Source organism: Thamnophis elegans, chromosome 10 (genome assembly GCF_009769535.1).
Source record: "Thamnophis elegans isolate rThaEle1 chromosome 10, rThaEle1.pri, whole genome shotgun sequence".
In the NCBI taxonomy this organism is placed as follows: domain Eukaryota; kingdom Metazoa; phylum Chordata; class Lepidosauria; order Squamata; family Colubridae; genus Thamnophis; species Thamnophis elegans.
This window is the reverse complement of record NC_045550.1, coordinates 32,085,524-32,111,297: the sequence shown is the minus strand read 5'-3', so window position 1 is coordinate 32,111,297 and position 25,774 is coordinate 32,085,524. Positions and strand designations below refer to the sequence as shown.

Genomic DNA, 25,774 nt, shown 5'->3' with positions numbered 1-25,774 from the left:
CAGTTGTCCAGCAAATGCATATGTTTAACTAGGAAGCAGAGGTGGGGATGAAAGTGTGTGATGGTGAAATCAAACAAAAGATTTGGAGTAATCAATGCACTCATCTCAGAGTTGGCTACTGTCAGAAGCCAGCTGTCAGTAGGCAGGAGAGAGAGCAAAGAAAGCTGAAAGCAGATTCTGGAGTGGTTCCAAAGAAAAGAAAAGGATGTGCCTTTAACAGATATTTTCTCCAGATTCTTTTGAAAAACACAAATTTGGGACCCAATGTTGTTGTAGACCCCTATGTTCAAACACACATCATTCCCACGAATGCCCTTTAACGATTATAAAATTACCACTGTCAGCCACTTCAAAACACCAGCTTAACCCAAACTTCTGCACTCATACTTTGGCTCTTCTCTCAATGCAGTTTTCATTCACTTTTCCATTTTTTACAAATAGAATAACATCCATTCTTATTAATGAAGAGATTCGGCTGTAATCTTGCTTTAGACCCGGATGGAATTCTCCATCAAAGCCCTTCATCCCCCATACAGCTGTGCTGATCTACACCATACCGGGATGTATCCAGCTTAGATGAGGATAATTTGGCCATGGCAAGATAGAAACAGAAACAACTGGTTCCTGGCTGCTGCTCAAACAAAGAGTAGGGAAATTCCAGTCTAAAGCATCATGGGAAATAGCTTCAAAGGAAAGGGAATCTGAAGGACTGCAAAGGCGGATATTTAACTCTCGACAAACAGGATATCAAATGGAAGGGGAAAAAGGGGGGGGGGAGCAAACATTGAAGAAATCTGACAACAAAAGAAATAGTTCTGTGATATGAAGCAGATCCACTGCAAATATTAGAACAGAACAGAAAGAGCCCCCCAAAAGGGACTGTGGCTTATAGAAGATATTTACAAAATAGCGGCATCATCACCCTTCACCTTAAGATCTATGATAGGTCATGTGCTATTTTCCAGGTGATCACTTGGACTTCCCAATATTTGCAGCAGTTCCTCTAATTATGAACTGAACAGTGGACATAGTTGGGGGAGGGGGAACAGTATGAAAAATTGATTGTAGCCACACCAGCACCAGACACTTTTGCTTATGATAGTTTATGCTTCAGGTCCGGGCATCTGCCCGAAGTCCTGCGTATTACGTATATCACTTCTTCCAGTGCCAAACTTCAACATGCCACCACCTCTAGGACCTTACCCAGGCAGCATAAAAGTCCCACTTGACTTCCCAGTTTGTATTCCCATCTCTTGGGAAAAACCAGCAGCAGAGGAAAAAGTGGAACAGCTGCCTTGAAGTAAGCATTAACCTCAACTCTTAGTTGTTCAGCGTACTGCAGAACAATTTTCGTGGGATGCACTATCCAAATTCGGGAATCTCCCACAGTTGGAGATATTCATCCTCAAATCAACTATCTGGTTGCTGATCTCTTCCAGATCTTCTTGCAAAGTCTTTAGTGCTGCTTTCCACAGAGCATCCTAACTGGTGAAGGGCTCCTCAGGCTTTGTGCGCTTGGTCCGCTACTGTCTCCCGAGAAGGCAGAAATCCACTAAGGCAGAAAAGAGCACCTAGGTCTGGTCCATAGAAGAGCTCCTGCTCCTCAGATGAGAATCTCCACCATGTCTGACAGGTCAAGAATTTTAGCAGCTGGCAACATCCCTGCAAAGAAAAACAGGCTACATTACTACAGATGCTTGGAGGAAATACAAAACTGCAAGCTACATTTGGCTTAGATGCCAGACAAACAACTTGTAACCCTTGTGCTTGTTGTAGCAGAACTTTTCAAGGTGATGCCACAAGCCAAACTTATATTAGTCTTACAGACAAGATATGAAAAGTAGACTTTGTAGCCGCAACAATCCCAATGGCTGAAGTTACAAACTGCATGAAACTACGGTGCTTAACCATGAATATCAGATTCCTGTGTCCTAGGCCACAATTCATGACCTGCAAAATCAATATTGGGAGTTCAGACATTACACTAATAAAAACCTGAATTGGTTGAAAAATGGACGGCTAGATAAATGTTTCCAAAAAAATGTTAAGCATTTTGCCTAACATAATGTATAATGCAGACATATGTGAGAGACATCAAAACCTGATTAAAAGCTCCTGTAGCCCTTGATCACTGATAAAATATGCAGAACATTAACCGTTTCCAAGACTATGTTATTTATTAGGGGCATAGATTGGAGAGGGCTGATCAAATCTAGTTCCTGGTATAAATTCTGAACATAACTCTATGCCTATAAGAAAATCCTCTTAGGGCCAAGGCTTTGGTTTAAGCTAAGTTTCAGGGTAATCCCTATTGCTTTGATTGTTACCACTTGCCTTGAGCCAACCTGGAGTGCTCTCATTTTGTCTCTCTGCTCCATTTTGAAATTAACCACACTAATGAAATAAGGTGACAAATTTGTGAATTCAGGGCAATGTTACTTGATTGATTGATTGATTTTAACAAAAATAAGTTTCCAAATGAGTGTTTAAAACCTGCAAAAAGCTCAATATACTTTTTTTGCACCATAGTTCTTATTCTCCTAATAAACCCAAAACTATTGAAGATTTTCAGCCTCTTTCCTAGATGCCTCCACATTTTGCAGGCCATGGAGGCTACTACACTGGGTTTCAGAAAAGAAAAAGGCAGATCTACCTGAATTGTATTATTTCCTACCTGTTTTAAACAGTCGGTAAATAGAGACTATTGAAATTTACTGTTGAAGAAAATATAACAGGGAACACACAGAATTTAAACATCCACACAAATTATTAATGTCTGTCTCTTGTTCTTCCTGCATCCACCCCACCTCCTCCTCCAGGATAAGCCTATACTGCATTGCATGAAACTCATGATTAGTCACTATGGGAAGAATCCTAGTCCTGGTATTTGGCCTGCTGCAGCAGCACTGTGTTCACCTCTTAGTTATGCGAACCCTGACAGGCATCTCTGGCAGAGAAGGCAGGTCACTGGGTATCCTATGAATATAGCTACTAGGAAGTCTAAAAGAGAAGGTCAGGCTCTGTGGGTTCACTCATCAACTGGTCCTTACCTAGGGAACTTGCTGCACCACTGTTTTTTTCAACATGCAACTTGAGCTCATCACATGGAGTGTTTGTGAGAAGACCTTCAGTCTGTGTACTTCCATCTTTGCTGCCATGTTTGGTGTGGAAGGGGATACAACTTGATGGAGCAGTTACTTCTGCTTCAGCCTTGAGTGCTGAAGAACCAAAAAAATAATAATTTAGATCAGTATAATCAAATTAATATTGCTAATTATGATTTGCCTTTTTTCTGAACAGAATAACTGATAATCTTGTCATAAACCATGCAAGCCACATCCATACAAACCATTTAAGGTTACATATAATGTATGAACCCAGCCATCAAGTAATCAGTAATATTTGCGTATAGCCGTTAATTACCAAAAGGAAAATTGCATTATTTTATATTTTCTACTATTTATTCCTAACATGAACATCTACAAGGAAATAATTAAAAAAATGCCGTGCTAATATTATACATATTTATTCAGCCTGTCACTGTAAGCTACATGGATGGAAATTCCACAGTAGGGCTTCTTAATGACCAAGAGAAGGCAAAGACTTGCAGATAACTAATTCATGCTTCTAATTAGTGGCCAGTAGTTTCAGAGAATTAACTTGCATTCCTGATCTTCCGCACCACAATCTGGAAGGCTAGGAATGTGACATTTGCAAGGAATCTTTTGTCTTCACTATACTGTTTTACACTGGATCTGAAAATCATAGTTTGCACTAACTCTGTTGGTCTGACAGCATGTTACATTTTTGTTATCTCACACAGCTTCATTTCCCTGATCTTGTCAAACACAGATTTGGAAAATCTGAAGTGAGCCAAAATCACTTGGTAAAAGCATAAGGCTATGGGAATGGGGGAAAATACAAATACTGTAAATATAAAACCACCACATTGCCTAAAAGGCCTAAATGGAACCAAAGGACAAGAAGCATTGAATGTACAATATAAGTACATGTAACTATAAAATCCTACCCTTGTTATCTGGATTGCTGTGGTAATCACTTTCACTGACAGAGTTTCCTGGCCAACATTGTATGGCAGAAGCTGCAAACACCGATGGAACTGATTTTGCAGGTCGTAGGGAGCCTTGATGAGCCTTGTTGGGGTCCTTCCGAGAGCGCTGTTGCAGGACCTTGATGACAGCATCCTTTTCAAGGATTTGGGCATGAAGTTCTTTTAACCTGGGAAAGAAAATGAACAATAAGGAAGGAAACCACCAGCACACATTACAATTCACAGGAAGCCTTCACAGAATGTTAAGGTCTAGCAATTGAACAAAGCCTTCCTTCTAAGCATCCCATAATATGTACCCTCTTGTTACATTTTGCAGAAAAGAAGCTGTTGTTAATCTGTTCTCTTTGGCATGCTATGAATGTCTGGTAAGGAAGCCATTTAAAAAAAAACAGTGCAGGGTTAAAAAGGATAATAGTCTTTCATGTTGCTGGGGCTAAGCCAATACAGAAGTAACCCTATCAGAATTTCCTCTAACAAGACAAACCTGTTTTCCATCTCCTGATGTTTGTGGTTTGCCAGCAAAAGGTCTTCGTCAAAGCTGCTGTTGGGAGAATGGCGTGGGGAGTGGTTGATAATGGTGGTGTCCCGCTGTGCAGCAGCTGTGGCAGCAGCATCCATAGCAAACTGTCGCATGGTACACTCCTCCAGGTACTTTTGCTCCCATTTGGTCATATCAGCCTCCAGGGCCAGGATTTTCTCTTCCCTTTCTCTCAGCTGTTCAGACAGTATGTGGGCATTCAACTCAGGGGATCCTCCACCTGGGGCTCCCATCTGCCTCTAGAGTAGCAAAGCAAAAGAAAGACTCGTTTAATATTGTCCATTCCAGCATTTAACATAATAGGCCCAATGCAAGATGAGGCTCATGTTTCTGGCATCTCCCTTGTACTCCAGTATAGCCTACCAGTAAAAACCGAGCTTAAAGAATTTGGAAGTCTGGATTCCTGTATTTATTTGGCCTACAAGAATCTAATGGTGTTTCTACACAGCAAATTACTTCTGCCTAATTCAAAGCTTTTCTTTACAGGAGTAAAATTGACTAGAATCAACCACAAATATGCTAGATAGCTTTATGTTCCAGGGATATAAAGTTAGAATGGAAGTAATTTGGGAATTCCAGATGAAAAGAAATATGCAAGAATTAAGCATATTCTTTGCCTCAGGGAGTTTTCCTCCAGGAGATTCAACATATACCCTAAATTTCCCATCATTTTGGATCATCTGAATCTGGTAAAAAGTTGCATATCTGAAAGATGTCTTAATTTTTTTTTAAAAAAATGCAGATTTGATTTTTGCACCCAGTCACTGTTTTCCTTTAATTTCCTGCTCAAATAGGACTTAATCTTTATAGTGTGCCTGACTTCCTTTTCTAAAAGGGTAACATTTTATGATTAACACAATCTCAATAAATGCTAATGAAAAAAGATCAACTGATAAACAGATTGCTAACCATTGCCAAACGAATTATTCAACTTCCAGTTGTAGAGTGCTGCAATAGCCCTGGTATATACTTGCATCCACAAATTCTTAGTCATTGCATTAATTGATTAGTTGTGTAAAAAGACAGAAGAGGAAGTACAGCTTCCATAATGTTGTTTAGATTTGTTGCACAAACATTCTTCTATTATTGGGCTTGAGGTAACACTAAATGGAGCATTCTAGAGATACATTCTTCCTATGTTAATGGAAAGTAAAACTGTTGAGTCTTTTAGTAAGGGGATAAAAATAAGACAAAAATCCATCAATATGTGGGTAATCCAAACTTTCAAAATTGCTTTCAAACTTAGTAAGGAGAATATTCTTCATACTTTTTTGCCATTATTTCTTGGTCCTTCTCTTACCTGCTGAGCCCGCAGAATCTTCAGTTCTTGCTCTAAGCGGGTCCGGAGCCGCAGTTCTAATTGCTCACGCTTTTCACATGCAGCCTGGAGCTGGCCCAGGGCCTGTTGCAATCGTTCTACTTTCTCCACATATGCTCGCTTCTTCTGCAACTCATCTTCCATTTTAGCAGTGCGGGCCTGAGCACTGCTCAGAGCCTGCTCCAACAGTTCAGCCCGCCGACGTTGGTCTTCATTAGTGCCATGTAGACGTGCAATTTCCCGCTGTAACTTTTCCCTTTCTTGCTGATATTCATAGTCTGAAGATAAAACAAAGAGGAGGTTTGGCATAAGCCACAGCTATGTACTCCACATTTCTGACAGTGTAACGTTAAAGATAATTTTAACTGTAATACACTAAGCCCAAATCATAATTTTTTAGAAGAGAAATGGTTATTGTCTTCATTTCCAATAATCTGTTGACTACTGAAATAATTCCGCGAAAGGGTTATGCCAGGAGACTGCCAGACTCAAGAGGAAAAAAACAGACATAGTTGTGACATAGTACTTTGATCTTACACAACGTTCCTATTACTTCTTCGCTCATGCTTCCATGCCACGGTTTTCCATGATGTGATCATGGCTGGGGCCTAACAAGGTAAGATGAAGAATTTATGGGACGTTGTAAACCATGCTGCTGTAGAAGAGGTACAAAAAATCTGTACCATTCCAGATGATATTGGATTACGATTTGCATCATCCTAAATCATTAGTCATGCTGGCTAACCATAATAGGTATCAGAATATGGCAATATATGAAAGCCACAGATTCCCTGCTATTATTGAGAGACTCAATTTATGCCCTACTTATCTAGTAAACTATGTCATTTCCTTCCTCTTACCCTACTCTACCCTACACCAAAGGTTAGAGAAACATGACTATCTCTAGCAGTTTCATTCATGACTCTGCAGAGGGCACCACACTGCTTTCCCCCATTCGCAAAAAGACTCTGGCGTTATTTGTAAGTTTTCTTATCTTCCAAGAGACCAAAATGTGGTGGCCATAATTGTATGTGGGAGCTAAAACGATAAGGACACGATCCATACTCTACCACTCTTTCATGATTTGCTGAAACTTGATTAAGAGGTAGAACCATTCTAATGAAGCAGACAGAAGAGTCATATAACCCAGTGGTCCCCAACCTTTTTATCGCCGCGGACCAGTCAGCCTTTGATAATTTTACCGTGGCCCGCTGAGCGCGCGCAGGGGTGGGGGGGCGTTGTTCCCTCTCTTCCCTGGAGCCTTTGCGCACGGCCCAGGAGCTTTTGCGCTGCAGCGAACATCAGAAGCCCAAAGCAGCATATATAAGTCTAATAAATAAATATTGTGCCATTTTTTCCTGCAACAACAGTGAGATTGGTTCATCTGAGAGCAAATGACCAAAATTACCCAGTGGACTTTTAGGTAAGGGACACCATTGACGGGGGGGGGGGGGGGTTTGTTTGATTTTAAAAAATTGTTTCACTTAACAAATGTGGCAAGAAAAATTGTAAAATGGGGCAAAACTCAATCAATTTCTCACTTAACAACATACATTTTGGGCTCAATTGTGGTCGTGCATTGAGGACTACCTGCACTTACCTTCAGTGTTACTTCATTCTACTGTAGCATTAAATTTCATATAGAACAAGCTTGTTCTTTCAGAATTGTGGAATTGTTATATAACTGTCTACCTTTAGAAAAGTTTCTCTTGAGTTAAACTCAGCTCCTATAATTTTATTGATGTGTCGTAATTTTCTTAGCAGTAGTATGAAAATTGTCATTGTTGCTTTTGGACAATTTTTAATATTTTACTATTAAATATACAGTACTGAGATTCCCAGGTGGGTTCCCCTCCAATTATTAGCCAGGTTCAACTCTGCTCATCTTTTTGAGAGCAGGCAAAAACAGCCAGGTTACATCCCTACAAATTGAAAGCTCTCTCTCTCTCTCTCCCCTCCCTTCCTGTCTCTCTGTCACTCTGTGTGTATGTGTGTGTGTGTGTCTATCTCTCACTCACTCACTTAATCACACACTCTGTGTGTGTTTGTCTCTCCCTCCCTCTCTATCACACTATCCCTCTCCCCTCCCTTCCTCTCTCTGTCACTCTGTGTGTATATGTATGTGTGTGTGTCTATCTGTTTCTCACTCACTCACTCACTCACTCACTCTGTGTGTGCATCTCTCTCTGTGTCTCTGTCTGTCTGTTTTTCTGTCTGTCTCTCCCTCCTTCCCAACCTGCAGATGGGCTCCGGACCAGTGGAGCCTCTTCCTTCTTTTTAACCAGGTGATCTTTATTAAGGCATAAAAATGAACCTTAATTAGAGGCTTAACAAAAGAAGCTGGAAAGAGATAATGAGATAATGGAGCCAAGAAGCTGAAACCTGGAACTGGAGAAAAACCTTTTCTATCCCCTTACCAGCCCATTCGGGAAGACGATCCCTCCCCCCGTGGATCGGTTCTAGACCAGCGGAGCCTCCCTGGACATCACAGCAGCAGCAGCCCCAAGTGTGCCGATCTCGGCGTTTTTCACATCGGGGCGTGCTGCAAGAGGGAGTGAGTGAAGACCGGGGATTCAGTAGAAAGGAAAGCAACTTCAGAGCTACGGCTGGCGTTGTGCCGGCAAAGGCTTCCCACTGACCTCCCCCCCCCACTCCGAGTTCCTGACAGATCGAATTATTTCAGCAACAGCTTCCCCCACCATGGCGCCCAGCCTCCCCCTCGTACGTCACCTCCGCTCCGTTCTCCAGCAAGCCTCATGGGGTTTTTTGCCTTTAGGAATAAGAATGTTTAAAAGGCTTTTTTTTTAAATTTGAAAAAAAGATGATGCAGGTTCTGAAAGAGTGAATCTCCGTCGCACTGCTATGCTTTTTCTTCCTCCAAATAATGGTCACTGCTTATTGTAGCGAGTCAGCCTCCTAACTTCAGTCCAGGCTCTGCAACTACCTTCTCTCCCCACCCCCCCAAACCCACAGAAACAGGAGGGAATCGGTCATTATCATTAGCACTCCCTCCCACGCCTGGCCTCCCCTTCGGAGGTAAGGGGCGGGGAAGAGCAGATCTCCCGGGGACACAAATATTCCCCAAGTGCCACCACCCGCTTCGCGTAGCTCCCCCCACAAAAAACAGGAGAGGAGTGAAATAATGCTACGCTTTGGAAATGTGGATCTCCAATGCCAGGGCCATGCCAGGAGCTTCGGGGGTTCCCTCCAGGCTACCTGCACAGCCAGCAGCCGCATCCACAGGCTCCGTGGAGAAAGGCAGGCCATGGGAAAGGGGAGCAAGTGCGCTCCCTGGCTCCCCGCTCCAATCTCGCCCGCCCAGTTCCCAGACCCTTTCTTTGGAAAGAGTTCTCCAGCAGCCTCTGGCGAGGTGTTTTCCCCGCCCCACTCGGGCGCAAAGCAAATAAAGCAAATAAAATATAAAATGCTGGTTTACCTTTCTCTGCTGCTTCTCTCCCTGGCTGGAGCCAAGAGGAGATCCCTGTCCTAGTCTTCCTGCTGCCCTCGTGGCATGGGCAAAACGGACGGTACTTTGTCCCTTGTCTCCCCGTTGCTCAGAAAAGCAACTCCGGGAAGGTCCTTTGGTGGCAGCCCCCGGCCGCTGCAGCGATCATGGCCCCCGGCCGCTGCGCGGCCCGGTGCCAGGTACTCCACGGCCCGGCACCGGTCCGCGGACCGGGGGTTGGGGACCACTGATATAACCCTTTAAATAATACAGCGGAGATTCTAATTCTCACCAACAGGGGATGGCTATCTAAGTGAAAAACAGGGTTTTTCAGAGCAATTATTCAAAGGATTATTGTTTCCCACTGCTGTGTTTACAAAGCCAGGAGAAGTACTTTCTGCAAGGATGCAGGACCTCTCATTCCTGGAAAGAGAGAAGTAGTTTCCTGAACTGGAGAGGCAAACATTGAGTGCAGGAACATTCCCTGCCAACCTCCACCCCCATTACCAGGCCAATTCTCATCCTTTGACAACAATCCCTCTTTTCAAAAATCCAGAACAGCAGCAAGAAACATCTTGGACCTAGGACTTTAAGGAGAGGGAGTATAGCTTGTGTGCTGGAACAGCCAGAACAGCCATTGGAATTCAAAGAATCCAGGTCACACTGATGGTTGCTGTGATTAATGGCTCTAGTTTAAGTGCCAAGAATAACTTAGCCTCCTCAGGGGAATGGCAAAAGGCTTCCAAAGGAGGATCCGCCTCCTCTTCAATCTTAAAGGGACCACAGACTTATCTTCTTTCCAGCTTGTTTGAGGCAAAGGCACAAGGAATAAGACACTGGTCCTGTTGAATATTGGTTTGCAAGTGAAAAACCAGAGATATGCAGTGGGATACTATCAGAAGGGCTTATGGGAAGTAGAAATACAGTGGAACTATCAAAAGCTTTTGAAGAGGCTTACTTTGAGCAACAAGTTTTGCCATAGTCCCTTGGTTTCCTTCTTGATTTTCCTGTGCTCGGTTAGCCAATTGTTTGTTTGCTGACTCTAATCGCTCTATAACAAATTGAAAGGAAAAGAAAATCAAGATTAGAACATATTTCAATGTTCAAATATTCATGGATTTCTGGAAAGGCACAGACAGTTATTTGTTACTTGCCAAAGGTGCTATTGTGTTTAACATTGTCAGAGGACATAGCTGCTAATAATGGCACAATTATCCTTTGCATAATTGCATTATTTTCACAAATAATGCTTTATTTCTTAGAACTTTAAATAAGAACAATATTTCTCTGGATTCCAAGCCTTATTAGATGTTTGGGATCCAGAGATTCCAAGATTCTGCCATTTTGTTATTATTATTTTTTATTCTAATAATAAGAATTACAGTCTAGAAAATAACTAAATAACTTTTTGGAACCTTCTAAGTTAAATGATTCAGTTTATAAGTGATTTTGAAAAACTGCCAACAAGCCATGAAGGTGCATAGTTCCCCTCACCTCTTGGTCACAACCTGCCTTTTTATTCTAATTACCATTAACCGTTGTGCCAGTGGGCAGTGATGGTCAACTCTTTGTCTCCAATGCATAATCAAAATCTTATCACTAAAGAGGAAAAGAAGGCACCTGCTACAGCAGATGCCCAAATCTGAGTCTCATTGGCTACTGAGTCAATGGCTGTAGCAGTATGAATCCGAATACATCCTAGGGCAGCTTGCGTTAAATGGTATAGAGTGGTGGTAAAGAATAGGAAATTTCAAACATAACAGACCATTTTCTGACTCATAATATCACCCAAATTTAGAATTTGACCTTTCCAAATTGCCTTACCTTTGAGATCCCGATTGAAGTCTTGCAACCTCCTCATTTCCCCATCCTTTTTGTTTCTCATGGTCTTCTCCAAAGCTTCTCGCTTTAATGATGCTTTCATTAGATTTTCATAATCTTCTGAAATTTGTTGAATTTCGCTTTCCAACTAAGTATCATAAACCAGAACATTTAGGTTAAAACATATCTGCATAATAAAATCCATAAATTACAGGGAGTCCTTGATTTACAACAGTTAATTTAGTGAACGTTCAAAGTTACAATGGCACTGGAAAAAAGTGACTTATAACCATTTCTCATACTTTATCACCACTGCAGCATCCCCAAGAGCACGTGATCAAAATTCAGATGCTTGGCATCTGATTCGTATTTATGATGGGTGAGTATCCTGGGGTCATGGGATCCCCTTTTGTGACCTTCTGACAAGCAAAGTCAACGGGGAAGCCAGGTTCACTTAACAATCGGGTTACTAACTTAACAAGTGCAATGATTCACTTAACAACGGTGACAAGAAAGGTCGTAAAATGGGGCAAAATTCAGTTAACAAATGTTACACTCAACAATGGAAATTTTGGGGTCAATTGTCGTTGTAAGTCGAGGACTACCTGTACAGTAATGAACATTTGCTCAACAACAGAACTTCAAATTTGCATTGGAATACAAATTAACAAACATTTCTTAATATTCAAAAGTCACACTCTAAACATGAAATTGAATGCAGTGATCTTCATTTAGAGAACCAAAAGCACATGAGTTAGAAAAGTCAGTCTCTCACAAGACATAACTGAACTGGAAACTCTTAATATTTAGAAGCTTCTTGATGTTATCACTCTTTCAAGCCATTGTTTTCATATTTAAGGTCTAAAATTTATTTGGAGGTCAGTCATCATTTCCAACATTTTCTATTACTAGACCAAAACATAGGCGGAGTGCCAATGCTAAAATGTTACTATGATGTTTATTAAAAATAGTATTTGATGTTTGTAGTGTTTTTATTACATGAAGTGTGTATGTGTGTGTATGTATGTATGTGTGTATATATATATATATATAAATGCTTTACAATACACGTGTTTATGCGAAAATGTATAAAACTGTCACAAAAACCTTAGTGAGAAAACACATTAGAATTTAAAGCAATTTAAAAGTGTTAAGGCAGATTAAAACAATCATATAAAGGCGAAGTCAGCATCACTGCCATCTCCTTCAAGTTAATTTAAATAAAAGCCAATATGTTATTCTGGTTTCTCAAAGTCCAATGTATCATTGCTCTTTTTATTTTATTTTATATCATTTGCTAGCTATTCAATATATTCCTAAGCCTGTTTTGAGTTGGATTTGACCAGCTGTTTGATAACCAGCAACCACATTCATTACAAAAACTATACACTAGCAATGGTGATTGCATCTTTCCCCTTATACAAGGAAGTTGATAATAAGAATGGGGTCCAAATGATGATAAGGTTATGAATGCAGTAAACAGAATCGTTAAAATCACGACATTAGATGTTTACAATTTGTGACTTAAATCACTCTACACTGTTCCATTAGAATATTTTAGGACATACTGTGGTTTCCCCCTCACCCCTTCTTCTTTTCTTTCACACTTCTGCCCTATTCTTCTTTAGTGCCGACTGATATGCAGTTCCATGTTCCATTGTTAACGCTTTGCTTTGCAGGCCTGGCATATTCCCTCTGCAGCCCTGGCACGTGCCAGGCCATTCCCAAATAACTCAATGGCTTCAAGAAGAGTATTCTCGCCCTTGGCTGATGCTGGGCTGCCATAGCCTCTCCTTGTGTGTTTCTGCACAAAAGCTTCTGTGTCTTGCCTACCAAGAGAGCCCAGGAGGCAGGCCCATATAACAGGAGAGCACAACTGTTGGCAGAGAAGGTGAATAGATTCTTTTCTCTCTCTGTCCACTCAACAACTGCTTCAGCTTAAGATCAGCTGGGTCCTGTTAGCTTGTGCTCCACAGCTGTTTAAAGGGGAGGGAGAGTAATTGAAAAGTATTAAAGGATGAGATGGTTTTCAGGACAGCTGTTTATGGGAAACCAAAGGCCAAAAGGAGAGCATCTGGGGAAATGTTGCTGAAAGCAAAGCTTTATGAAGCACTCTGATGAGCCCTCTGCTCTTCCAGAAAACATCATGATTGCTCCAAACACAATAGCTGGATTCACAGGTAACTCCAAGCCCAAACCAATCACAGAGTAATAGTATAGGGGAGGCAGTTAGCAATATTTTCAGTTTCCCTAGGCCTTCCAAAGGGGTCTTACATGATAGTTGTATGCGAGAAAGTACAACAAAGAACAATTTCACAAGAGACTGCATGAAAATTTGAGGCAAGAATTTGGAAGATCTCAGCATATTATTTTAATTATAAAGAAACAGTGGTGCGGGGTGGTGGTGGTTAGTGGCTGTCTGGTTGATCCCCAATTTTGTACTGTCAATTCAGGATTATCTGAATTACCACGCTAGAACTTCGTTTTGCTTTGCTTAGCAGAATGAGTCACCTCAGTTATTGGGGTTTGTAAAACATGATTTATGGCTAAGTGTTACATGTGAACAAAGTTACAGTGGCTTCTTCAATAAACTAGGGAAACCGTAGCTTAGTGTAAACTTGTGAATTGCTACTTCAGAATAGGCTTCATGTGCATCTTTAAAAAACCAGGCAGATAATTATTAAAGTTATCATATTTGATGACTTGTCAGAAGCTGGGACAAGTAACAGGAGCTCACTCCGTTACAGCACTAGAGATTTGAACCACCAAACTGCTGATCTTTCTGATGGACAAGCTCAGCGTCTTAGCCACTGAGCCACGGCGTCCCCTTAAGGAGTAAGGTATCCTTCAAATAACTAGGTATCTTTCAAGTAGCAGAAAATGCTGCATTTTTTCTTTTTTGGCCCTCACTACTGCAATGGATAATTCTACCACTCATAACTGGGTACTTGTTTGGGACATATGAATCAACTTTCACCACTGATGTTGCAAGCCTTCATTGAAGTAAATGATATACTGGGGTTAGAAAGATCAAGTATTGGTCCTGATAAAATACTATTCTCTATATGCCATTTCTGGTTTCTAAACTCCAAAAGGCCTGCTTTCTGTACTTTTGTGCAACGTACAACAATTATAACTCTTGCATAATACAAACTTATAATGATCAATTCTATCTAAATGGTTTGGAAAAGTAACATCAATCAAAATTTAAAAATGGAAGCTGACACAATAAAAAGCAATGAATCATTTCCAGCATTTTCTTTATTTCCAAAGAGGCATTCTGCAACAAAGGCCTCGTATTCCTAGAATACAAAAATGGTGGATGACTATTTCCAAACCCAGTACTTTGTAATTATGCCAATCTACTCAGAATATAAAAATACAAAATTCAATAGTAATGGTAATGAACATGCTGCTGCATCACATAACAATTATTGTGAAATATTCTGCAATATGATCTCAAAATTCCAAGCATGCCTATTAACCTGAAAAGACCTGCTTTGGCTCATCCACCAAGTTTTCCTACAGTTGGATAACATAAAACCAGATTCTCCACTCTTGCTGCCAAGATAGACAAGAGATAGTCAACAAATATCCTTTTCTTACACTGAATAAGGATTTAAATTTTAGAAAGTTTAATTATGACTTCGTCCTTGATTGTAGTAGTTTCATGACAAAATGTGTATTAGTTGCATATATTTTGATTAGATAGCATGGCTAAAGTAGAGCTATGCTTGGTCTTTACCTTTTGAATCCGGTTGGCCTTTTCATTGTAACTCTCCAGTTCCCTCCTCAACAACTCATTTTCTCTTTGAAACGTCTCATTCTCTCTTAACAACTTCTTATTCTCCATCAACACAGCTTCTATTTGGGACAAGTGGTTACTAGTAGAAGCAGCCTGAGTTGCCATCAAAGCTGCCACCCCAGCTGATGTAAGTGATCCCAGATGGTTATGGCAGAGAGCAGCCTGTTGTGACATGAAAGCTTGGGACATCGGAGTTTGCATCATCCTAAAAAATTAAAAGATGAAGAAATTAATGTTAACTTTCTAGAAGAAAGGCCCAAGCCCTGTATGTAGCAAACCTCAAGTATCTGGGTCAGCCATATGAACAACTTAAATATCCTGGGCTTTAAAAATTCTACCCCTCTAATGTTTATTAGCTGAACACTGTTTCACTAACTAAGCTAGGAGAGTTTTAGAACATAGAAGATTTCCACATCTGCTGCAAAAGTCCAGACAACCACTAGATGGTAATTAAGGGATCTCTTTGCTATCCTCTGGTCTCATCCACATTCTTCCAGTTCAGATATGGCAGCCTACAGTGGGTAAACCATTCAAGACTGCTTTAAATTCCAGTTATCCACTAGTAAGATTTGCAGTTCAGCATTTTTCATTACTATTTGCACAAAGGCTCCTAATTTTGAGAAAAACACAAACCTGGTTTCATAAAGTATGGATTTCATAGTACAACTGATGCTATCCAGTTTATTATTTGCACTTTGATCTTTAATTCAGTGTTTGAGTTCAACACTGCTATGCCATGTTTTCATTTACTCCAATTTCTTTTAAAAGCCACCTCTGATTAGTCACAAATTATGCTAAACTATAAACCCACATTTACAAGCCACAATGAGGTTTTTACGTTGCACTAAACCAAAACCCATACCAAGCATATGTCTTGGTGTGTACTGTGAACCCTTTCCTCACTCAGTTTTCTATTAATTTCTACAACTCTAGAAACTGACTTTCATAAATATTTAATCAAAATTAATGGCTACCATGATCCCACCTGACTAACTCCAAGGTCCATTTAATTCTGGAATTTTAAAATGCCTAAACAAAAAGTTAGCTTTAGAGTTCTCTCTCCTCCTGCTCTTACGATTAGAAATTTGTAGATTTCAACATGGATGCCCTTCTTGTACACAAAGCAGAGTACTTTCTGAGAAGATCTGACTAAGGCTCCTTTGATGCAGAGTTATTCAGACATTCTTGCGAAGTGATCCTAGAGCAAACAAGAATATATATATACCTTCCTTTTAGCCCACAACTGCCCCCCACCTTCTTTTGTTCCCCAGGAAAGAGCCAATTTCCTGCCTCCAGCATTATCTCTTCCTGCCAGTATTCACTAGAGGTTGTCTCCAGCCAGAAACTACGGTTCAGTTCCCCCTTCATTCTTGGTAAGTCACAATGGTGGCAGGCAGTTGTGAAAGTACTTGTAAATGCCATTCAAAACCCGCTGTAAAACTATGATATTCTAAGCAAAAAGGAATGTTCCTTATGGGCCAAAAAGCAAGCCAGGTCCAAGATTGGCCCTCAGCTCATTGGTTGCTGGCACAACTCATAAAACTTAGGAAGATAGTTACATGCTAAAGAGATAGGATGTTCAGATAAGCTTGCATTCATAAATACAGAGTTACACAAGAGGTACAACTCTGATTCTTCCTCTACCATTTTTGTAAGAGTAACTGTATGATGAAACAGAATCTTGAACTCTCCCCTCCCAAAACAGAATCCAATGGCCTTTGCATTTCTTTACAAAGCTTGGAGGAATGCCTGCTATAACTCCTTTACTTTTTCCCATGCTATCTGAACTATTTGCTTCTTTATCCTTGGACAATAGTAAATGCCAATTCTTTCTCACATGGTTCATAGAAGTTGTGTGCCCAATCTGCCCTGAAATTAACAAAATCTCTTTACAAAGCCAAAAGAAACAAACACAAATCAAAGGCAAATCTTCTTCCACAAGAAAAGGTAAAGTTGGGGGGAGAGGAGGAGCTGAAAGTGAAACAGGATTTAAGAGTTTAACTCCATACATCCCCACTTAGAATAATAACCATCCACATCCAATTTATCTTCTAAGGGGGAAAAAAACAACAGAAGGTGCTTTCTGACAAGATGGAAAGGGCTAGATTTAAGAACTGGAAGAATTCAAATGAATGACTAACCAGAACACAATCCTTTGAAAGTATTCTGTGAAATTCCAACTTTCAACATAAGCAAAGTAATATAAAACCAACACAAACAGTTACCTGATTTCAGGATGTTGAAATCCTGGACCTTCTCTGTAGTGCTGCCTGGGGTCAGAAAAGTAACTTTCTGATGCCTCCTGTGAAGGGATTATATAAGGATATTCTGGAGGAGGACCACGGAGCTCATCTGATGCCTCAGAGGACTTTCCTCTAGAGAGACAGAGTTGGTGGTGCCTAGAAAGTTGAGGATAGCTGTAAGAGGAACTCATGTGGTTCTGTGCTTGAATGCCATTCCTCTCCAGGGACACCTGCAGGAGCTGCTCACTGAGTGACCGTATATGACCATGTTTCAGCTCTTTCAGTGACTCGTCCTGCGGTATGCTGTTAATGTCAGAAGCATAGGTCCTGCGCTGTCCACCTTCTATAGGTGCTCCAGACAAAGTGGCCCTAACATGTTGTCCTGGTTGTGTGGCATAATACTGAGACTGAGCTTTGGCCTCCTCATAGGTGGGAAGCTCTTCTCCTTTATGCTGAGGCTGGTAGAACCGGTACATGCTATTCTCCAGGTAGAAGTGGTCAGCATGGTGCTCCTGGCCCTGGGGTTCTTGTCGTGTTGATTGCTGAACCATTTGGCTCTCATCCTGTGTGAGACTCTCAAGGGAGGACTGGGGGCTCCCACTGCTTCCTCCTCCTCGCAAGGCCTGCTGCTGTATGGCTAGGAGTGTACGATTCTCAGTGAGATTACCATACCTCAGCTGCTCTTGGATCAGGCGGTGAAGGACAGTTCCAGAGGAATCCTCAGCTGTCCTCATTCTCAACTAACGGGTTCTTCCCTAGTGCTTTCTAAATGCACCAAAACAGCAAAATTTGTTTCTGGAATCTAATAGCTACTGTCCATCCAAATGACCCTGCAAAGAGAGAGAAAAAGGTCATGAGGTTGCACAACATAATAAACTCATTGAAAAAGACCACTACATTCCAATTCTGTATCTTTTTAAATAGTCTTTTGCAATGTGGTACCTTCCAGACATCCTTGACCATAATTTCCATCACTTCCAGCTGATATGGCCAACACTCTACATAACTGATTGGATTTATAGCCCAACAAATATGGAAGGGTCTGATTGTGAGAGACATTGCTTTAGAAATGGAGAGCAAATTTAGAAGTTTCCCAAAGGCTTTCTAGCTTATGGGCACAAGAATAAAATGAGAAAATGTATCTATTAACATGTCTTTATTTCTTAGGTTTTATTCAATTCATTCGTATAGATTTGCTATAAACCAGTCCAAAGGCTTAGATTGAAACTAAAGTGCACATTTAACTGGAGCCTACTTCCAGGGATTCTCATACATTTTCTACATAAGGACTGCTTCCTATGCTTTTGATTCAGAAGCAGATCTTTCTAATTTTGTGGACAGGTGAAGCAAAAAGTAATCAGATTTCACAGTGCATGTGAAAATGCTCTTTTAAAATGTTGTTTTTCCATGCAACATTTTTGCAACAATCATATGAAATAGGTTCTGAGTATTTAGGCCAATAAATACCATCAGGAACTGAAGCCCCACTTCCTCAACCTTCACCATATCCAATATTTTGCCCAATAAATCAGTTGCACTAAATTGGAAACAATGCTTAACTATAAAAAATGAAGCTTGCTGATACTCTCTGCAACTGTATTATGATGGCCTTACTTTAAGTACAAAGTATTGTCTCAGAGGGAATCTTGAAACAAGATACAACTCAAGTAAAAAAATTTTTGATGAGTGCTAGCCCACTGGTTAGCTTTGGAAAAACCTTCCTCAATTCACTAGGGCTACTTAATCTCATTCCAGCAAGGAGCTAATATCCTGTTCTTCCCATACGGTTTTATTCTAACCCAAGATGAACAGCAAAACAAAAACTGTGTATGATCTGATAAAATGTTTATTTACTTTAAATAAAAGATGTCAAAAATAAGACAATATTAATGTGGCACAGCAGCCAAAGTTGATTTCTACAAAAGATCCACAGCTGAAAATTAATCCTAATTTGTGAATTGGGAGTCCTGCCTTTGAGTGGAATTAGAGAAAAGGAACTCTGCATTTGCCCAAAGGCAGTCTTTAGCCAGATTTTATACTCTGCACTGCTTGTGCTAAACAATTAGGAACCATACAAAAGGCAAAATAGGTTACCATAACTAAACTATTTAGAAATAGTGTGTGATTCTGGGAAAACACATAGGAGTCAAAGAGTGAGGCTATGTGGAACTCTTCATCTTATAAAACTATCTATGATGCTACAGAACGACCATCTTATTTTTTATGCAGATGTATTAACCATTACTCTTCAGAAAAGAGATTCAATGTAGGAGTTCTGAAACAACAAAAAATGTTTCTGCAAAGCTTCCAGGAAAAAAAATATCTTGACACCAGTTCTCTTAAAGCTAGCTTACACGTTCCTGAAAAATGTTTGCAAGCAAGCCAGGGAGAAAAATTAAATGCTCGGCGAATCTTCATAAACTACGCACCAACAGCGCAAAGAAAGGAAAGTTCCGACCCATCCCGCAAGAATGATCCAAGGAACAGATGCGTTAACTTCGGTCTTGGGTTGCAATCCTAAGTATGCCTTCCTCAACACTTCGCGGCTCCCTCCTCAAAAACTTCGCATTCGCCCATAACTCTGCCAATTTCCCTACAAATGGCTAAAAGCAGAGACTGGAGGAAATGGCGAAGGTTTGGCTTTTACATCTCCTTCTCCCAGTCCAAACCCAAAGGAGAGAGAGAGAGAGGGAAGGAGAGAGAGAGCGCTCACTCGCAGCGTACTCAGCAGATTGCCATCTGCGCCGTCTTTCGAGTTTCCCTGCCCGCTCTTTGTTTTCCAAATAGTTCTGCGCTGACATCATAGGGGTTTGGATTGCAATTAACATTCCTGCTAAGTGAGAACTAGAAGCATCGGGCAGCGGCAGGCAAGACAAAGCCAAGGCTACCGCTCGCGGGGTAGAACTCTCCCAGTACCTGCATTGCTAGCAAACCGCTCCCCCCCCCACACTCCCCAGTCGCAAAGAACAGCACTTATATACACTGCTACACTCGCTCCCCCCCCCCAAAAAAACCCCAAATATTTCGAAACGTTTGCGGGCAAGTATTGTCATTTTGCAAGCCACCGGGACAGCTGAGCGCAGGGAACGGAGAGCCATTTAGTAAAAGAGTTGCAGGGAAAGCGAATGGGCAAAGGGGTGTGTGGGTGCGCTACACCGGTAAAGATGCCCACGGGAGTTTTTTCTAAGGGCGAAAGATAAAAAAAAGAAGGAAAAATAACCAATAAGCTTTGGGCTCGCAGTTTTGCTCCGGCCACCAATACCAGAAGGAGCAAAACGACGTAATTCCTAAAAGGGGTCTCCGATCTTGGAAGGGGCATCGCAGGGAAAAAGGGGTCCTTGCCCATAGCCGCTCTCCGTTCCGGCCGCCAGACATCTGTCGCGGCCGTCTCTTTTTTCCCCTCCCGACCGAACCTCCAGCGGCGTGAAACTTACCCAATCATAGCAGCCGGAGTGGCCCGGTGACTCTGCCGCACGGTTTGAGGGTTTCTTTTTCTGGCTGCGGAGCTTGAGCGCCGAAAAGGAAAAGGGGCGTTCGAGCCCGTCCAGCGCCTCCGCTCGTGCTGCTGTCCCGGGCAACTGAATGTAAGTTGTCTCTACGCGCGCGCGTGTGTGAGTGTGTGTACGTGCGTGCATGGAAGCCTAGCTTCCTTGCCCAGAAGAGCCTGCCTGTGTCCGCCCCTGCTGGAAGGAAGGCGACTGCGCGCAGCGCCTGCCTCCTCCAGCTGCAAGTCGAGCCGAGGAGAAAGGGGCTGGGCTGCGAAAGAGGCTGATGCTATGTCAGGAATGCGAGAGTTTTCAGGTTCCCCACTGGGATCAAAGTACGCAACTCGCTTTTAAAGAGCTTTGCCGTGGCGGCTCTGCAGCCAAAGGCCGGGAGAGGGCGTGCTCCAGCTTCTCCCCAACTGTCACAAAATAGTACTCGACCAGCGTAGACTAAATTCTGCAGCTCGATTTAAAGGCTGCCACGGTTTATATGGCTTCCAGTTGTAGAGACGCTTTGCTGGGCCGTAATCAGGGGTGAAATGCAGTAGGTTCTGATAGGGTCTGCAGAACCGGTAGCGGAAATTTTGAGTAGTTTGGAGAACCGACAAGTACCACCTCTGGCTGGCCCCACTAGTGGGGAGGGGATTTTGCAGTATCCTTCCCCTGCTAGGCCTACAGAACTGGTAGTAAAAAAAATGAATTTCACCACTGGCTGCAATGGCTTCGCAGTGGAGAGCTGCTGCTTTGAAGGGCACAGAAAGACTTTGGCTAAAATGGAAAAAAAAAGAGAAGCATGAATGGACCCTGTGGATTTAAGGAAGGTTGCGTATCATTAGCTTTCCCATAAATAAGAGCTGCTGTATGAGGTTATATAAAAGAAGGGCTTAGCTATTTTCCTTCCTACCTGCAATGAGATGCTGTCTGGAATTTATACTTAATCTTTCTGCAAAAGATCAGGTCAGAATTGGACTCCAGGCAAGTGCTTCCCGAATCTCAGCCACCCTTTTCTGAATATAATCTATGGCTGCAGGGACTTTCCAGGAAAAGGCCAAGACTCATTCAACAGAATGACCAGGAAAATTCTCCAGTAGAACAAAGGTGATTTCCTAGAAATTAACATAAGAGAAATAATACACAATCCTTTCCTCCACCCAAAGGCTACTGAAGCCATGATGGCAGTTCAGGAATCAATTGGGCATAGCTTGACTATTCGGGACCTTCTGACTGTGAAGACATGCAAAATATTTGGCAACTTCACTGACATGCAGCACAGACATGTGATGCCATTATTAAAATGATTTTTGTATAGTTAAAAGAGAATTCAGGACATGGAAAAAGAAAATATACAGTAAATGTTTCCAATCATACAAATTTTGCATTGTTAAGTATAAGTTACTGGTTTGCTAGATATAGTCTAGTTAACAAGATGCCTCCTTTCCACATATAATAATTTTATTTTAAAAAACCTATTTTCAGTTACAGGTTAAAACTGGGAGGTCATGTACTCTGAACTCAAATTCCCAATCATGACTCTTCTTTTAACATTTTTCATATCTACCATAGCTTCTTCTAACATTTTCATGTCTCATTTGCAACAGAGGTAGACAGAAAATATTCTGGGATCACTAATAAAGCTTCAGGTGATTTGAAATAATCCCCAATGCCCAATTGATTAAGAAGAGCTAGATTGAATATTCTTTTGATGGAACTTTGTAACTGCAAGTGGCATCTCACTTTTCTCAGTCATTAAGGGGCTCTGATTCACCTTTTGTGTTTGAGTCCAACTAATGGGCTGTAAGGTTCTAAGAAAAAATACATAGCCCATTACAATAACAATAATATATTGTTGTGGTGATGATTTTCCACTCAAACACTGCATCCCTCCCTCTTTCGAGAAAATCACTTTCTCTCCCCGCCCCTCTCCAGTGCTTTTTCTGTTTCTTGCCAATTCAGTGAAGCCCAGTTACTCCTGGACCAAGAAAAAACCTGGACCAAGAAAAAACAGTACATGTCAATAGTACTCATTCTTTGGGATAATGTAACAGGTGCTGAACGTCTTGGATCCTGGCATGGAACAGTCTGATCCAATTGCTTTTATGCCAGTGAGACCTGCAAATGCTTCCTACTGCAATCATAACTTTGGGAGTGCATCAGGGCTTCTCAAACTAGGGGCCATGAGCAATCCTGTATTAGCTATTGAACAAAATAAGTAGGAGTTTTGGGCGCCAAGGGAAGGAGACACCACAAAGTTTTTTCCCTGGTTCTTGTGTTATTAACCACCACAATATACTTTAGTGGATTTTTTCCCCGTAATTGTCCTTTTCTGCTGTGTTTGATCTACATTGTTAAAAATGTTTGCTTTGGCAGATTCAATGACTAAAATTTAAAAGTTTAATAATCAGACGTCACATTTATTTTACTTCTATCAAGGGGTGCCACTGTTATGTTGTGATTAGTGCATCAGCTGGCCTTTATACAGCCCGGGCCATGACCTGTAGTGAGGTCATATGCATTTTAGAAGAGATGTCAAAATCTTCAGGCTTGGTGAGGCCTGTTTCAACATGGGAGCTTGGGCAGAATTCACTTCAGACTTCTTCTGGGGCTTCCATTTGTAACAGAAAGACAGTCAAAACTCACATGGTGCTTCACCTCCATCAATTTGTCACTGTTGAGTTTGAGAACTGCTGGGGTTCTCAACTGCTACAGATTAAATATTTTTTGGTTTATTTAGTTATTCAAGATAAAACATAACAGAGTAAACAGAAATAAAATATTCTTAATAATCTCCCATCGTAGCCAGCAACAAATAAAAATTCAGAGAGTAACTATTCACTGCTTTCACATTTTTTTTGCAAATGTTCCATTGACAGCATCTTCTGAATGATTAAAAGCACAAGATTTCTTTTTGTCCAATGAAATAATTGGTTTTATTCATGGGAGACAAATTCACACAAATTCATTTTAGGAGACAGGTACTCCATTAGTTTGAGGACACCTGTTTTGCACTAGGGATGCATCTGATGAGAGGCGCCAATAGAAGGAGGCAGTTACCAACTTGCTTTCTTAAATTTGTCTGCACATCAGTATTTTGCCTTTGGCTTTAGTTCCAAACACAGAAGGCTGACAGTTGCATTTAAGTGGAAGTTAACATGAGTGAATACTAATTCCTTCATGCCCCTCCCCAATCCTCCAGAAAGAAAGCCAGCAGCTCTTAAGATTTCTCTGTGTCATGGTACCTGCTACACGACGACAAAAAGATTTTCTGGATTCAAATAATATATTATGCCAGAAATTAAACATATCACACTATAATGTAGTGACTGGTTCCATAATATTGGAGCTGGTTTATCAGAAGGACCATCTCTCCCTGATTATATCTGCCTGTTCTGTCAGGAGTGGCAGAGATGGCCTGCTGAAGGTTCCATCTGATGGGAAATTACCTATGGCAGCTCCCAGGAGAGGGCCTTGTTTGCCATGTCACACTCTCCTTGTGTAAGGTGACCAGACGTCCCGCTTTTGGCGGGACAGTCCCGCTTTTAAAAATTTGTCCCGCGTCCCGTGGCATGTTTAAAAAGTCCCAATTTTTCGGTCGGCTGCGCACATAGCAAGAAAACACCATGCAGCAGTTTGCAACTGCTGCGCAGTGATTTCTACTGTCACAGGCTCCGGAAGCTGGGGAGGTCCTTTGCAGGTGGCTAGAACTGGCTGCCCACAAAGGATCTTCCTGGACTTATTTTGATGAGTGCGGGGCGACTGACAGTAGTTTGTGCCGGCCATGCCCGCCCGTGGCAGTGGCGCCTCCCCATCCGGTCGGAGCACCTGAGCTGGGCACCTTGTTACCCCTGCCGCCGCCTCCTCCTCTGCCGTGCTTTTGAGAAGCCATGGCGCCTTTTTTTTCCTGATCCCGCCCTCTCCACCGCCTTCCTACTGGCTCCCGCAGCCTCATGGCTCCTCAAAAGCACGGCGGAGGAGGAGGTGGCAGTGGCGGGGTAACGTGGTGCCCAGCTCAGGTGCGCCGACGAGGGGGAGGCGGCACCACCGCTGCCATGGGCGGGGGCGCCAGCGGGAGCTTTGGTGGCTTCACCTCAGCCACAGTGCTGGGCGGCAAATATGGTTCTGTTGGAGGTGGAGGCAGCAGGGGTAACGCGGTGCCCAGCTCAGGTGCTCCGAGCGGAAGGGGAGGTGGTGCCGCCGCTGCCACGGGCGGGGCACCAGCAGGAGCTTTGGCGGCTTCACCTCAGCCGCAGCGCCAGGTGGCAAATGTGGTGGTTCTGTTGGAGGCGGAGGCGGCATATAGACTAAATTTTTAATCAAGAGCCCCCCCCCTCGGTCAATGGTGTCCCGCTTTACCAATGTTAAAATTTGGTCACCTTAGCCTTGTGGAATCTTCTCCCTCTTCATTTAGCTCCGTCCCGTTCAATATTCTACAAGTCTCCCAACACCTGATTATGTCGTCAGGCCTGGACAATCCAGGAAATGAATATTTTGTGATAGCTTTGTTTCTGCAATTAATATCATTGTCTCTTGCTTTGAGTGCCTTTTTTAAGGTTAGTTTTTAATTGTGATTTCATGTATTTATTTTTTTAATTAAGTGCTATATGCTGCCCAGAGTCTCTTTCATGTGAGATGGACAACTATAAAATGTTTATTACCCAAGGATGTTTCTAGGTCCTTCATATTTACTTATTAAATTTATTCGTTGCCCATCTCACTTTCCTGCAAGTCTAGGAAACTTATAATGACAATATTATAAAAAATTAGAACAGTAAGAAAAGATCTGTCTATAATTCATTGTGACAACCTATCCAGTTATGGCTTATTTAATAAACTATAATAAAGTAATCCATAGTTTAGCCTGATGTGTGAACCCAGTAAGTCCCCAGAATTCTGTTTCTTCCTTCCTTCAACTTAGGTAGTTTCTATCAAGCATATCTTGTTTTATGAATTATAATTTGTAAAATATTTTTACTCTCCTGTTCTGTTACATATCATGCTGCTCAAAATAATTGACAATCACCTTGCAAAATTGAAAAGATGGATTCCCAAA

The 25,774-nt window shown here is 41.8% G+C and overlaps 1 protein-coding gene across 2 annotated transcripts; it reads right to left on the bottom strand.

Moving 5' to 3' along the window:
• AMOTL2 (angiomotin like 2) lies at nt 1-20,954 on the bottom strand. Of its 2 annotated transcripts, none has more exons than XM_032225276.1 (10): nt 20,677-20,954; nt 17,225-18,072; nt 14,940-15,204; nt 11,198-11,342; nt 10,332-10,424; nt 5,911-6,206; nt 4,557-4,849; nt 4,031-4,239; nt 3,051-3,218; nt 1-1,662 (listed from the first exon to the last, which is right to left on the bottom strand). In XM_032225276.1, the coding sequence occupies exons 2-10, from the start codon at nt 17,974-17,976 to the stop codon at nt 1,604-1,606; spliced, it is 2,280 nt and encodes a 759-aa protein (XP_032081167.1). In that variant the 5' UTR covers nt 17,977-18,072; nt 20,677-20,954; the 3' UTR covers nt 1-1,603. The 2 variants fall into 2 exon arrangements, with proteins under 2 accessions (XP_032081167.1, XP_032081168.1); XM_032225277.1 differs by lacking the exon at nt 20,677-20,954 and adding an exon at nt 19,672-19,754.
• Between the last annotated feature and the right edge of the window lie 4,820 nt (nt 20,955-25,774).